The sequence below is a fragment of the Abramis brama genome, assembly GCF_963993115.1.
Source record: "Abramis brama genome assembly, chromosome: 12".
Lineage (NCBI taxonomy): Eukaryota > Metazoa > Chordata > Actinopteri > Cypriniformes > Leuciscidae > Abramis > Abramis brama.
Genome location: NC_139974.1, coordinates 26,947,660 through 26,962,910, shown reverse-complemented (window position 1 = coordinate 26,962,910; position 15,251 = coordinate 26,947,660). Strand labels below are relative to the sequence as shown.

Genomic DNA, 15,251 nt, shown 5'->3' with positions numbered 1-15,251 from the left:
ACACTCAAATTTATTATTATTATAATTAAATTAATAATAAAATCAACATCAATTAATAATATTTAGTCTAGTGAAGGCTCTATTAGCAAAGTCTATTTTTTAAATGTTTAAATTGTTTTCTTTTTTTTAAAGGGATAGTTCACCCAAATTGTGACTTTATCTCACAAGTCTGACTTTATTTATCTCTCAATTGCAAGGTTACGTCTCACAATTATGACTTTTTTCTCAGAATTGTGACATAAACTCACAATTGCGAGTTATAAAGTCAGAATTGTGAGGTATAAACTAGAGAAAAATAGAACTGTAAGATAACAAGTCCCAAAAACATTTTGTATTTTTTTATTATTATTATGTGACAGAAACAAGCTTGCATATAAAACCAAAAAAGAAGAAAATAATTCACTATACTGCTTTCCACATGTGAGAAAAAATGTAAAACTATAATCTGCTTCCACTGATTAGATCAAGTCTGGGAGGAGGAGATTTCCTTATCTGGTACATTAAACTGGATACTATCTCTGACATTAATGATAAATAATTTTATAAATTTGCAAATAATTAGGAAATCCAGAGCATTGCAATAAGAGCATTTTTCAGCATCAGTTACATTCATACGGACAAATCTTTTTATTCAAAAAGTCATGTTGAACAAAGAAATGAGTGCATATATACACTGCTGTCTCCCCGACTACTCTTAAATGAACTGACATTAATTCTGCTGTAGCAGTGCTTTGCATAGCCCAGTGCCCTTTAACAATGTGAGGAAGATTCTGTGAATCTACAGCGTTGGTCCTTGGCATTGAGCACAGTGTAATGGTGCATTCTCAAAATGTGAGCAACAGGACATCACGGCTTGCTGGGAGAGCGTGGGGTAAATGCTCCTGATGCCTCAAGCATGGTCTTCCTTCGTGCTGTCTCCTTAGCAACATTATGGTTCAACCTCCGCAAACGTTCCTGAAACAAACATTTGAGAAGATGAATTAGAAAACACAGTCAATAATGTGCATGACTGATGTTTTATATTCAACGTCTCTGTGTCTTTTACCTGTGCATTTTGGAGTATGTTATTGACAAGCACCACTCTTCTCCTGGCATTAAGAAGTTTTTTAACATATGGGTCTAAGTCTAGTGCCACCTTCTGGTGTTCGTTGATCCTACACAACTCTGCAGAAGAAATGTGCACACATAGCATTCATGAGATACAATATTCATGAATTCTGCAGAAATCGTTCTTACATTATGACAAAAGAGTCAGTCATAATCATAACACGTTGCATTGACTAATTTTTTTAAACAGTCATACCATTCTCTAAACTGTAAGTGAAATTGTCACAACTGTTTTAATGGACAGCACAACTCTATCGCATGTCTGCAAAATGTAGTAACTCACCCAAAACATTTAATTCATGCCACCAAAATGAACCTTTATGTATCATCATGTGAGCCATACTGGTCCAAATGTTTGGATGTTTTTTCACCATGGAAATTTCATCTTTTGTTGACAATGACCACTTACTATACGATATTTCTATACAATAATGTGCGTTTTGTCTAACTGAATGCTATTCTGTATCACATTGAGCTTTTCAACAGTATGTAAAAGTTTACTGGGAAAAGTCAATATTGTAGTACACTAAAAAAAAATATATACACTTTTGTATGTATACAGTAACAGTATTTATTTTTGTAGCAATGTGTTACATGTAAACAGAAAATTCACAATTGCAAGTACATTTCTACACATTTCCTAGATGTAACCTACTATATATACTGAACAAAAAAAATGCCACAAAATGACATCCAGGCAAGCTCTAGCTATGCTTCAAACCTTCATTGGCAAGATTGTGATAACCATTCAATTACTAAGGCAGGTCATTTGTCAATTAAGCAGACATCACAATCATGCCATGTTATAAATATTTACAGAATATACATGTATGATTGACCAATTTTTGATAACTGAATGGATCATTTTGCATTTGATGGCTCACACAATAAATGAAGGTTTAGAAGTTGTGCAGATTATGACAATTTCACAGAGAATCAACTCCATGTGTATATTTAGTTATTGTGCAAATTGTATACAATTGTACTTACTATTTTGCACAAGTGTCAAAACACATGCAATTTTCTTAAATGGATAAGAAATTCAAATCTGGTGTTAACTAACATTTACTAATTGTTCAGAGATCTGAATTTATTATTTTAATTTTTGAAAATAATAAATCTAATTTGAGAATTAAATCAAAGCGACCGAGAAAAACTGCAAATGCATAATCAAATCACTTACCAGATGCCAAATTATCAATGTGTTCCCTAAGTTCCACTTGGCTTTCTCTGTGAAGATAAATTTGCAGTATATAGTAAACGATATAGCTGTCCATATTTATGCACGCTTTATAATAAATGACTACGAATCATATCTTAAAAACATAAATCGTGCGAAACTGCTTACAGTAACAAACGAATAAATGAACTGTCATTGTTTTACATGTAATATGGTCACAGCAACTCTGAGTCACAAGACCTGTCATGTTGACAGTGATTAGCATGCTAGCAAACAGAACTGCTTATTGTAAATTTAACATTTCTAGGGTTTAAAAGGGTTTTTGTTTCCCAAAATACACTACCTGACTGAGTGCACATGTAAGTCGAGCTGCTGTACCGCGGGTCTCAAGAGGTCCAGCATTCCCTCCGCGAGCGCATCTTTCCCTGATGGGGTCTCCACAACTGCTAACGCTGCCATCTTTACTGCGCTTTAATTAGATACAACAGTCACTGTGCCTTTAACACATATTATGACATATATATATATAAACAGCGACCGTACGAGCTGTGTGATGATTTGTAAATCAGCGAATCCCCAAGTTTCCGTAAATTCTGCGTCACACATATGGCTGTGTTCAAATCAGCGGTCACCTTCCTGTCTCTCTCTTGAAACCAACACTGAAGTGACTTAAACTGCAGTCTGCAATTCATCGACTATGGTTCAAATACAATACTATGGAGGACCAGCAGTATGGAGGACCAGGAGTGCCACTTATGAAGAATCAATTTATCAATTTAATAATTCAAACATAAAAATGTATATAAAGTATTAGGGGGTCAGTTTAGAAAAAATGGTGAAAATAATCATAATAATAGATAGATAATAATAAGGATTAAAATAAAATAAAAAGATTTAAATGAATAATACATCAAAAAGTACAATACGAAAGAAAAAAAAAGAATGTAATAGAAACTAAATATTTTCAACATAATATTTGATATCACAGTATAAATTACAATATATGCAGTGGCTGCCTTTGTTTTGTTTGTTTTTAAATGGGAGTCCCTCGCACAAAGATGATCATATTTGGCGGGGTCCTATCATCCTAGAGTGTGATAGATAGACTATCTTAAACTTTTTTATATATATATATTTTTTTTAAATACTATACATACATGCAATATCTGTAATTTTTCATTCTTAAATTGTGATGAAAAGTACATTTTAGTTTTTCTGTGGTTTAAAATGGTTAAAACTTTTACTTTACTTAAAAATGCTCAGAGTACCTCAAATAAATCGTTTCCCCTGTACTTTTATATACATTTTAAGCTAAAAACCCTAGTACTAGTATGCTATTTGGGACAAAACCTTTCACACTTAAATCTCGCGATATATGACGTAGTAAGTAGTGCTCCATTTTCCGAACTCGCGCAGTTGTTAGCACCATTTTGTGATGAATGAAGGGAGGGTAGGCAGATAGAGTTGCAGATTAAAGTAGACTGGTGTTAAATAACCTATTCTGTGGGATATAGCTTTGTTTTTAGTTCTTAAATATATTTAGAAGAGGGGCGATAGTTATACAATTTCCGGCCGTCAAATTGAGAAGTTTTGAGTAGGGATTTTGTCGAGTCAGTCTGCTGCTTCAGCGACGCGCTAGCCTCACAGCTAACAGATCTGCCCTGACTCAACTGCACGAGTCGTCCAGAGAAAAGGTAACGTTAATATATCTTAAACATTTAAACATATTAAATATGCCTTAAACATGAATGAATGTGTTATTGAATTGGTTAATATATGTATACGAATAAGTTTTTTGTGAGTTACGGTGATATTACTAGGGTGGTGAACAGTCAGTTATGTAAGTAACGTTACATTGGTTTACATTAAACCGGTAAAACTCGTTGTTGTTGTTGTTTTCATTATGTTGACGCCTGGTATGATTTAAAAATGGTTTTCAAACCAATGGTTCTGCTACACAACATATTTGGTAATCATTTATACTGGCAGCCTTCCAGCATGTTACAAACAGCAAATACTCTACAAAAATGATGCCTAGGTCGGGGGTTTCAAAATAGATAATGGCTTAATAGAAACTAAATATTTTCCAATTAATATTTTAGACCCATTTATAATATAAATGTTCACGGTATAAATTCGTTCTTTATACAAGAGCCCATATAGATGGCATTTAAATTCTAGGATGGGGGTCCCTAACACGATGATGATCACATTTGGGAGTTTGTGGCATCTGAAAGTCAAATTGCTAGGTTTTAAAATACAGCCAATTTGTATATGACATATATGATCAAGTCTCCCCATTGACGTCCTGATGTCTGTCAGAAACTTTCACTTTCATGCAGTAAAGATATCTTACGTCTTTATTCTGTTGTGTTTCCTCTGCAGGAGAGATCCCTGCAAGTCTGAAGAAACATGAGTGCCCCTTCTTCTCAAAAAGTCGTGCTGAAAAGCACCACCAAGGTGTCCCTGAATGAGCGGTGAGGCGCTACGCATCCTGACAGCATTATCTCAAGGCCGGGGGGAAAAGCATACAGAGATAACTAAGGCATGAAGCCTCAAGACACGTGTACTATGGAGGTCATTGAGGGGGAGACATCAGATCTGACATGGACGCTAGACTGCCCGCACGGTGTGCTCCGCTTACCCAACAAGACGTCGGTTACTTGAGTCGATGTATAAGATCTAATAATGTGCCATGTTTGGCGAGGCGTCTCTTGTGTAAGCAGCGCACACCCGGAGGTGAGAGGGTAATGGTGGTGAGGTAAGCCGACTGCACTTGAGTTCTCTGCAGAAGAGCATCCTCGACCATGGGAATGAGTTGATAGTGCAGGATGGTATGTGTGCCATCCATATTTCTTGCCCTCTCTCACACAAAACACACTCTCTCTCTCTTAGATGACCTTTTTCTGCTCCTTTGCTTTTCTCAATTTCTCTCTGTCTACGGATTAAAGGTGCCCAGTCCATACTTAAGACGTGACCTGTCCCCCAACCCCCTTCCCTTCTTCTCAGAAGAAGCATCTTGCAGAGCAATGTACCAGGTCACGGTCTTGGTTGTAAGTGGCTGGGTGGCCAGACACCCCTCTAGCCCTGGGCCAACTCACCGTGTGGTGTCTCGGACTGATGACATCACAGTAGGTTGATGGTGGCCTGTAAGTGGCAATCACTCTGAAAGAAATCTACCTGCCTCTTTTCTGTCTCCGGCTGCATCTACATTAATCCAGATACGTTTGAAAATGCCGTTTTCATTTCAAAACTAGTGTTTCCAAAAGTTTCTTGTCCACACTGCAATTATCTTAATGCAGAAGCATAAAATACAATATGAGCTCACAGATGATGCAGAGAGACCAGATATATAGTTCTAACACGCTCCTTCTGGCACATTATGATACATCTCCCCACTGGTGTTTTCTGGTCGCACTCAAAATCGCTGTTCCGTGTATAGTCTTAAACGCTATTGCCCTCATGTTTTGCCACAGGACAGACATTTTCTTTCATCTTAACAGGAATGTAGTATGAAGATTGTACAAAGTAACATTTATTTTTAACAACACTATGAAAATTAATAGAAGGCACAACATTGCCGATATAATCATAGATATCCACGGGTACAATATGGGTCACATGAGTCTTTGAATACCACGGTTTTCATAGCACGTGCTACAATGTGGCAAAAAACAGCATTTTCAGATTTATCCATTTGTGAAAGGGTTTTCAAAAGTCTCCATTTTTACAGGACAAAAGTTCTGTATCGGTGTGGAAGGAAGGCCAAAATGTTGAGGAAAAAGCTGTTTTCAAAAGTTTCTGTATTAATATCGATGTAGCCTCTGTCTTCTCTTCTGCCATCCCTATATTCTCAAAACCATACTATAAGCGTTCAGTTTAAACCAGACTACTGATTTGTTGGGGTGTCTCCACATGTAACCGAGAGAGAGAGTAAATAAAAGCGCGTGTGGTCTAAAAAGGGCATTCACTATATTGCTACACGAGCCGCTGTAGCTGCGTCCATGCTGTGTGAAATGATTTGATTTGGAACCCTCCTTTCCTCGTATCCCCCTTTCCCTCCTCTTTCTCTCTCTCTGTCTCCTCCTTCTGTTGTGTTCCACAAGCTTCACAAACATGCTGAAGAACAAGCAGCCGACAGCGAGTAGCATCCGGGCGACCATGCAGCAGCAGCACATGGCCAGTGCGCGTAACCGCCGGCTCGCTCAGCAGATGGAGAACAGGCCCTCTGTGCAGGCTGCCCTGCAACATAAACAGGTACGAGATGAAATGCACAAAGACGACTCAAATGGCACATTCAGGTTATATTGTTGGAGTCGCAAATCGACCGATGGCTGCGTCGCAGTTTGAAAACGAAATGTAGCTAACATGTACAACACTACTGTTAAAAGGCTGGGGTCAGTAAGATTTTTTTCAAAATAATATTTAGGTTTATTCTGCAAGGATGCATTAAATTAATCAAAAGTGACCGTAAAGACATTTATCATCCAAACAGGAAGTTCTTTATACTTTGTTCATCAAAGAATTCTGAAAATGATCACAGTTTCCACAAAAACATTACAACTGTTTTCAACATTAATAATAAGAAATGTTTCTTGAGCAGCAAATAAGTGATGCTGAAGACTGGAGTAATGATGCTAATAATTTAGCTTCACCATTACAAGAATAAATTGCATTTGAAAAATTTCAAATAAATATTTAAAATTGTAATATAATTTTTTATCAAATTTTGTCTTTGTGAGCAAAAAGACAAAATAAGAGAGAAAAAATTACCAGCGGTAAATGGTAGTGTACAATTAAAGTCATCATGAAAGTAATCAAAATGGTATTTTTTTTACTTTTGTAATACACTTAAGAAATATTATTCATCTTGTTCTGCACAAATGAATAGTATTCAAAGGAAACCAAGTTTAATTGTAGGCTTGTTTGTGTTCAGTCATTCTAGTATAAAACACTCGCTTTTTTTTCTTTCTTGCCCTGTTTCTGTATTCTGTAATACATTACAGATAGATTTCGAAAGCCATTTCATTTTGCCTTTAAATGTTAATAAATGTGATGTGCCTATTAAAGGAACAATCCATTATATCACCTTTAGAGCCTGAAGCAGCGACTTGGGAAGAGCAACATCCAGGCCAGACTGGGTCGGCCCATTGGCTCATTAATGCCGGGCGGTGGCAGAGGACGAGGTTTTCCTGGAGGATTGCGTGGAGCTGGACGAGGACTGCGAGGACGAGTGAGAGGCGGTTCCATGAGAGGAGCGATCTCTCTTAGAGGTGACAAACAGTCTTTACATGACACTACTGCTTTTATTTTCCGTTTTCCAGTGTGCTTATCAGACACTGTCCAAAAAGCCACACATCCTATTTATACATTTATTCTGGCTCGCTATAGTTCTAAATCTGAGGAAGAGTGCATGCATGTGTTTTCAGAATAAAGCTTTCTTTGCCGTAAGTGCAGTGTGAGCTTCTTAACATGCCAAAAGAAATCTGTTCTTCATTTGGAACTGTCAATCATTGCAGTACAGCTGAGATGATGTTTTACAGTGGTAATGTTTTTCACATGTTAGCCACCCTCTCTCTAAACCTTGCGTCATGCTGATTGGGCTAAACTGTCATTTAATGGCTGTGAGGTCTCCCCTGGTGTGCTACTAGATTTGTAGTTCCTGCACCTGTTGTGCAGTCTCTAGGTGGTAAGAGGAGGAGACAGCTGAGCCTGCTCCACTGTTCCCCTAAGGAGTGTAGATGATTAAAAGAGCTTTTTTTTTTTCTTTTTTTTTTTAAAGCTATAATGAAGTTTATAGAGTATCTGCTAATTTTATCCAGTTGACTCATTACCTCCGTTAAATTCTTTTTTAGTTATTGAGAGAAGTTAATCTGTTACCAATAGTAGGGGTGGAAATCACAGGGTACCTCACGATACAATATACTTGATAAAAGGCTCACGATACCAATAATATCACAATACAGCAATTCTGCGATATTCAATATATTGCTAGATAATCCTATAATGATGCATCACGATATCTAACTATGAAATCAAAATGCCTGTGAATAGGTTACGAGCAGATTTGATTATTAAATTAATTTATTATTATTAAATTACTTTATTTAATGTAAAATTTATTTTAGACCGAAAAACTTTAAACATTTGATGCTTATACTTTTTAAAAGCGTAAACTTTTCTTTTGTGTGTAAAATGACACATTTAGCTGCTTATCAACTTGTTTTATAAACCTGGTACATTTAAAATGTACCACCCTCTTTTATTTAAACTTGTGAACATCTCCGTGTTTACCAGCTTCCTTAAAATAAACCTGGGAATAGTGTTGTCAAAGGTAACGACTTGGGTATTTAACCCTCTGGGGTCTAAGGTGTTTTTGGGGTCCTTGAGATGTTCTGACATGCCCTGACATTTGTGCTTTTTTCAGTTGCTTATAAACATATTAATGGCAAAGGTGTAATTGTACTCTATTTAGCACAAACAGGGCTACCATAATATGTGAGCAACATGAATGAACATGTTTGCATTTTTGAGAGAATAATGTTTATGCATGGTTCTTGAAAAAACTAAAAACTAAAGTTTCTGAAATAAGGCCACAAAACGCATACTAAATATGTGTCAATAAGACACATGCCTAGAGTTTTTTTCTTCAAAATGATGTGAAAATCATCCTCCCTAATCATTCACATAACACAATACATTGATTTAAATTTTGCAAAACACTTTCTGTTTGGAAAGGCAATATGCGAAGTGGGCGTCAACACTCCAACACCATCATGCATATTTAGTGGTTCACACCTGAGGAGACAATGGGGCCCGCATACTTAATGAGCCATTCATTCAGGTGTTTGACTGAGCCACAAGAAAGAATGCAAGAGCAACAGTTGGAAGCATCTCAATTTTTTTATTTTTCCACAAATTGTGCTTGCAAAATTGGCCTATAATATCCAAGGAAAACATGTCTAGTAATTGTGCAGTTAATTCTCATACTGTATTTTCAGTTTTGGAATATTTATCCTCTCCCCAAATTTGTCACTAATAAAACACAATAAAAATTATTTAAAGAAAAGGCTTATATTTACCTTTTAATAGTTTGTTTACATCTACCTTGTAAATATATTTTTTTTATTAAAAAGGTTACAATTACAACAACAATTCAAGTGTAATCTTTCTTTGTAAAAACTAAAGTATACATTTTATCATACATATTTCAAAGTTAAAGGAGAAGTTCACTTTTAAAATGAAAATTCTGTCATCATATACTCACCCTCATGTTGTTTCAAAGCTGTATGAATTTCTTTCTTCTGCTGAACAGAAAGGAAGATATTTAGAAGAATATCAGTAACCAGACAGTTTTGGGTCCCATTGACTTCCATAGTAGGAAAAAAATATACTATGGAAGTCAATGGGACCCAAAACTGTCTGGTTACTGATATTCTTCTAAATATCGTCCTTTCTGTTCAGCAGAAGAAAGAAATTCATACAGGTTTGAAACAACATGAGGGTGAGTATATTATGACAGAATTTTCATTTTAAAAGTGAACTTCTCCTTTAAGGATTCATTACTTGAATATAGCCTAGGCTACATTGGAATAAACACTATAACATATTATTTGATTACTTTATTTTTGACAAAACATACTATATTTAACATATGTGCAAAAATTGGCAAAAAAAAGCTTATTTGATGTGGCAGATATTTTACAGTAAAAATGTATAATCTATCCAAAACTAATCAACGAAATGTTGTCTTTCATATGTCTGTAACATAGGTCTTTCGTTTTTATTATAAGAAATATAAATGTTAATTTGCAGTTTAATACGTTGCTTATACAAATACATTTTATTTCAACATATTTCAGTCGATTTTTACTCGGTATAGCAATACAGTTTGCTAAAAGCGGAACATTCATTCACACACAGAAACGCGATTCAAATTTAAACCGTCTTTTTGCCAGTTGTGGTAAACAGCGCGCATCTCTGCCGTTCATTCATTCACACTCAGGAACGCGATTCACTTGAGAATGAAAAAAAAACTTACTACAGTATTCCATAGCTCAGGATCCGATGTCCTCGAAATACCAGCGCTTCTGAGGTACATTTTCCATTATTATTATTTCGATAGTATTATTCCTCACAGCGCCGCGAGACGGTGTCAGCAAGTACAATGATCTGAATAAGCTTGATGTGTTTTCTCGAGCTGATATGGGGGCGTTCACAGGTTTGCGTGGATTGCCTCAGTCATTTGCGTTCGAATAGCGCGCGCTCTCCGTGGGCGGGGTCACATTAAAAATAATTAGCTGAGATGAGAACGACTGACATCTCTCTCTCTTTTCATACAGATTGCATAAACTGAGAATATTTGTTTTTTATAAAAATTACTTCATTTAAAAGAAGAGAATTCAAGCTTCATGCCTGTGTGACTGTTTGACTGAGTATTCGCTGAGTTATGGTTCATTTTCGGACGCGTTTCAGAATGGACTTAACTGACAGAGAGAAGGCAGAACTCGCTTCGTGTTTATTTTTCTTTATTTGGCAAAAAGCACAACACTTTGTTTTTATTGTGAGTATACACAAAAAAAATACACACTTAACAGGATCGATTGATGTATGAAACTCCTATGGAAAATCAAAGTCAACAGAGTATTTATGAGTCTCTTTTACACTGATAAAAAAAAAAGCGACCAGATCACGCCGGCGTGATTGCCGACCTCAGGGGGTTAAAATTTTTAATGTGACAATACCATCATTTCCCCCTGGCATTTTGAGCGCTGTTGAGCGGATTCTTAAACGCCTCTGATTGGCCATTGTGTTCATGCGCTCAACATATATGTCTGTGATTGGCTACAATGATCAACGCTTCAAAAACATGTTGTAAACACCAAGCATAACTGAGCGCTTACACAGATACACGGGAGCGTTTGAAAGCAGGCTTCTATCGCTGATAGTTGCCTGCTTTCAAATGCTCCCGTGTGTATGTGTAAGCCTTGGTAGATTTTCTCCTATGCGCCTAAATTTAAGTTAAACCGGGTGTCCCAGACACCTATGAATTTATACTCAACTAAGCTTACTTCAATACCTGTTCGAGTCGGCCAACGTCTCAACCTTTTCTGAACTCCATCACTTGGGAATAAGGTCTAGTGCTCGTCCACTAAACACTATCACTTGAGAATAGAAGTAAGATCTCTAGTGTTTAACCTGCTGTGCAGCATTAACTAGACAAACTCCAGACAATGCTTTCGAATATGCTTTAACCACAGCCGGAGGACCTCAGACCAATTTCGGAGAGAAGCCCACCAGCAAAAGGAGTAGAACAGTTTTTATAGAATAGGAGCATGGCAATAGTGACATGATTCATTACATCATTTTTCATGTGATTGGTTCGTCATATTTATAATTCAGCAAACCCTTCTTTTACTAGGTAAAAGCAAATCCTGATTTCTTAATTACTTCACTTTGTTACTCAAAAGTCACGAGTTTATATATTTAAACATGTCTAGTTTCATATCCTCTTTTGTTATATCCGGAAATTATTCAGACACACACTGACTTAGGCCAAAGTGTTAGGGGACATTTTAGGTTTCAAAAGCATGTCATTAAAAAAAAAAATCCTTCACAAAGCACTCTGTGTAGAGCGTCAAAGCTTTACCATTACAACATTTACAGTGTGTGTCCTATAAATGGTATAAAAGCTGAAGTGCGTCCAGACTTTGGACTTAAACGTGGTTTGGGCATCTATTATTTTGCCCAAACTGCTGTCCACCCACCATCCTGTTAAAAACCTCTCTTTTTTTCTTAGGCTAGTTAACTTTTGTTCACATTTCCCTCATTCATGTGTTGAGTGCCACCTCGAGGAGCCATGAGAGAACCTAAATTGCTTTTTTTATTAGACGGTGGTTTACTGAACAAATGGTGTCTTTTAAATGAATTCAGTTGTAATTTAAGGATAAAATTATCTCTGCTAATGTTGTAAACTATAGGGAGCCCTTACTTGCACATTACTATAATATTAAAGGTTCACAACAGAGCCCAAACTATTAGCCTAAATTCAGTTGCTATTTATTTTTAGATATAATCAACACTCAAATAACATTGTATGCAAACATGAAAACTGCCCAAGGCAGTTTTTGCATTAACTTCTAAATTTAATCATATGTTTTTACTCCAATTCGTTGTTAATATAATCATTTACACACTGGCTGTCATTCTCATGACAGATATTTTAAACATACATTAAATAATCAAGACATCACTAACAGGTTAAGTAAAATATAATGAATATATAGGCTGATATATTGCATATATTTAGCGAAAGAGTTTCTCTAGCTGATTAATAAGCTGTGGACACTGACTTGCCTGAGGTAAATGTAATGCTACATGGGATATTCCGCCGTTGAAATACTGATTGAGCGTTCAGTAAGTTGTACTGCATCTTTCAACATGCCTTCAGATGTTGATTCATGTTTATTAGGAAGAGATGATCGCGTTCACTCGCGCTACTGCTTAAACTGAGGCGCCTATATAGTGATTTGTCACGCCACATTAAAGCACGTCAAAACGGCAATTATTGTTTGTATTTCATGATAAAATGGACAATTTGAAATGACACTGTTTCTCATCAAAAGTAGCAAAACGCAGAGCTTATTGCGATTAATGGTGGTTAGGCTGCAACGCTGTATTCATCTTTAAAGCATAAGAAACACCTTTTTTAGTTAGGTTTGAATATCTTTACACCCCTACTGCATAGTCTACACTGTGTATAAGTGAAATATAATCAATATTTGTTATAGATACAAAGGTGATTGTCTTTGTCATTAATGTTAACAGAACAACAAAAGAAAAGAGATGGCAGAAGGTGTATTAGGCTGCTCACACTTTAAGACCTAATGCACAAATCCAATAAAATGATGCGCATCCATTTTCATGACTTCAGTTCAGCTATAAAGCAGATCTGTAGAAAACTTTTAATTTTTAATTGCTCTTTTATAGTATTTTAACTTTGTTACTTACCAATAATATAGCCATGAAAGCTGGCATGGCATTAAAACACCAACCAACCATTATTGATCTTTGTATTCTCAACTTATAATAATAATTTGCTATACCTAACTGCAAGCACTCCCTTAGGCATTCTGGAAGTATTTTTACCATTCATTTTCTTTTAGTAAAACAGTTGTTTTTATTTCTTAGGTGCAGGTCCGATGAGAGGTAGGGGTGGTCCTGGACGCATCGGTCTCCGTCGAGGCATGCGTCAGCGTGGAGGACCTACAGGACGAGGAGCTTTTGGTGGCCGAGGTGCACCTCGTGGAGCAGCTGGAGGAAGAGGTATGATGTATAATATTAGTAGATTCTTGCTAGATTGTCTAAAATTTAAAAGTTAAATACACATTTTTGCCAGTTAGTGTTGTTTGTATTTCTCTTGCATGCTTAAGTGTGCCTCTCAATGGTTCTCTCTTAGGCCGCGGAGGTCTGAGAGGTCGCGGAGGGTTTGCTGGAAGAGGTCGTGGACGCGGCAGAGGCCGAGGAGCAGGTCGTGCCATCGTCACACGTGAGCAGTTGGACAACCAGCTTGATGCTTACATGTCCAAGACCAAGGGCCACCTGGATGCTGAGTTGGATGCATATATGGCCCAGGCCGACCCCGAGAGCATGGAGTAACCACAGCTGAGCTGAGAGAGAGCAGCTCCCCAAAGATCTGCAGATAATAGACTGACAACACACAGAACCATTAAAGCTGTTGCTCTTGGACACTCCCTGATGAGACATTTAAACTTGAAGTTTGTACAAAGTTATGTATCCATCCCAGTTATGGTCAAACATCTGAGTCGCTACTCGCATTTCCTAATGCTGTACCATCCATAAAGCCTATTTATGGTTCTAAACGCAGGTCCTCTTTGAAAAGTTTTGGCCGTGAAGTGAAGGAAAAAAGTGTTTTCCATTGAACTATAATAATAGAGATTGTACTTGCTATTTGTTGGCCAAAATTCAGAAAATGACCCAATGTACGAGGAACTGTGTAAATGATCCGGTGGTAAAACATGGTTTATATAGATGAACGGTAATTACAGCAATGTTCTACAAATGTCAGTTAACTTTTTATTATTGTATTTTTATTACGTTTTAAAAAAGTAGAACTTTTACTTGGTATACGCAATCTTGATCGGCCTTTTTTTTTTCAATGTCATAAGATGTTTTAAAAGTATATTGTAACCCACAACCTTTTTTTTTTTGGTTTTTTTTTTTGGTTTCAAATAAAACTTTGCCAATGAGACCTATGTGCTTGCAGTGACTTCCCAAACAATATTATTAACATTTCCTTTCTAGGCATTTTCTAAAAAGTCAGTGTTTTGTGGTTGAGAATTATCCCCCACACTTCTTTTTGAAATAATGGAAACTTTTATGGAAGTGTCTTAGCTTCAAATGTTCAGTATCTCCACTAGATGGAGGTAAAATGCTGCCTTTTTTATTTTAAAGCATAATTTAATTACATTTTTTAGGGAGAATGAATGCGTGCATGTGTAATGAGAACTGTGGCCCAAGTGTCTAACTCTGTTCAGTGGGCCAATATCGTTTCAGTATACAGTACACACGAGTATTGTAGAGTCAAAACATGAGGTCAGAACTTACAACCTAAATTTTAAATAAATTTTCTTAAAGCATGAAATAATGTCCTAATGCTTTATACTTTTTTAATTACTGACACATTTAAGAGATACTGTATGACAAATGGCAACTAAACATACTTGAAGGTAGCTTCTGTTTTAAGTATTTAAAATTAAATGATCTTAAAATATATTTACAGTGTGGTCAGTACTGTGAAATATGCTATTAAGTTAACCTTTTTCAATAAAATACTCATTTACAAATTATACTCGACAGAAGCCTCTTCAAAACGGAACTGACGTTTTGGGTTGGGTGACGTTGACAGCGCACCATGGCAACGCTCTTATGCGCTTGCTTCAGT

At 36.4% G+C, this 15,251-nt stretch overlaps 2 protein-coding genes across 3 annotated transcripts; one reads left to right on the top strand and one right to left on the bottom strand.

Annotated features, from left to right (window-relative positions):
* Positions 1-323: 323 nt before the first annotated feature.
* snapin (SNAP associated protein) lies at positions 324-2,948 on the bottom strand. Its single transcript, XM_084132073.1, has 4 exons — positions 2,631-2,948; positions 2,291-2,337; positions 1,046-1,164; positions 324-954 (listed from the first exon to the last, which is right to left on the bottom strand). The coding sequence occupies exons 1-4, from the start codon at positions 2,744-2,746 to the stop codon at positions 847-849; spliced, it is 390 nt and encodes a 129-aa protein (XP_083988199.1). The 5' UTR covers positions 2,747-2,948; the 3' UTR covers positions 324-846.
* A 728-nt stretch (positions 2,949-3,676) lies between these two features.
* Positions 3,677-14,558, top strand: chtopa (chromatin target of PRMT1a). 2 transcript variants are annotated; one of them, XM_084131920.1, is made up of 6 exons: positions 3,677-3,981; positions 4,673-4,764; positions 6,394-6,544; positions 7,383-7,560; positions 13,478-13,612; positions 13,746-14,558. In XM_084131920.1, the coding sequence occupies exons 2-6, from the start codon at positions 4,700-4,702 to the stop codon at positions 13,943-13,945; spliced, it is 729 nt and encodes a 242-aa protein (XP_083988046.1). In that variant the 5' UTR covers positions 3,677-3,981; positions 4,673-4,699; the 3' UTR covers positions 13,946-14,558. The 2 variants fall into 2 exon arrangements, with proteins under 2 accessions (XP_083988046.1, XP_083988047.1); XM_084131921.1 differs by having other exon boundaries at positions 3,700-3,981; positions 4,673-5,121.
* The last annotated feature ends 693 nt before the right edge of the window (positions 14,559-15,251 follow it).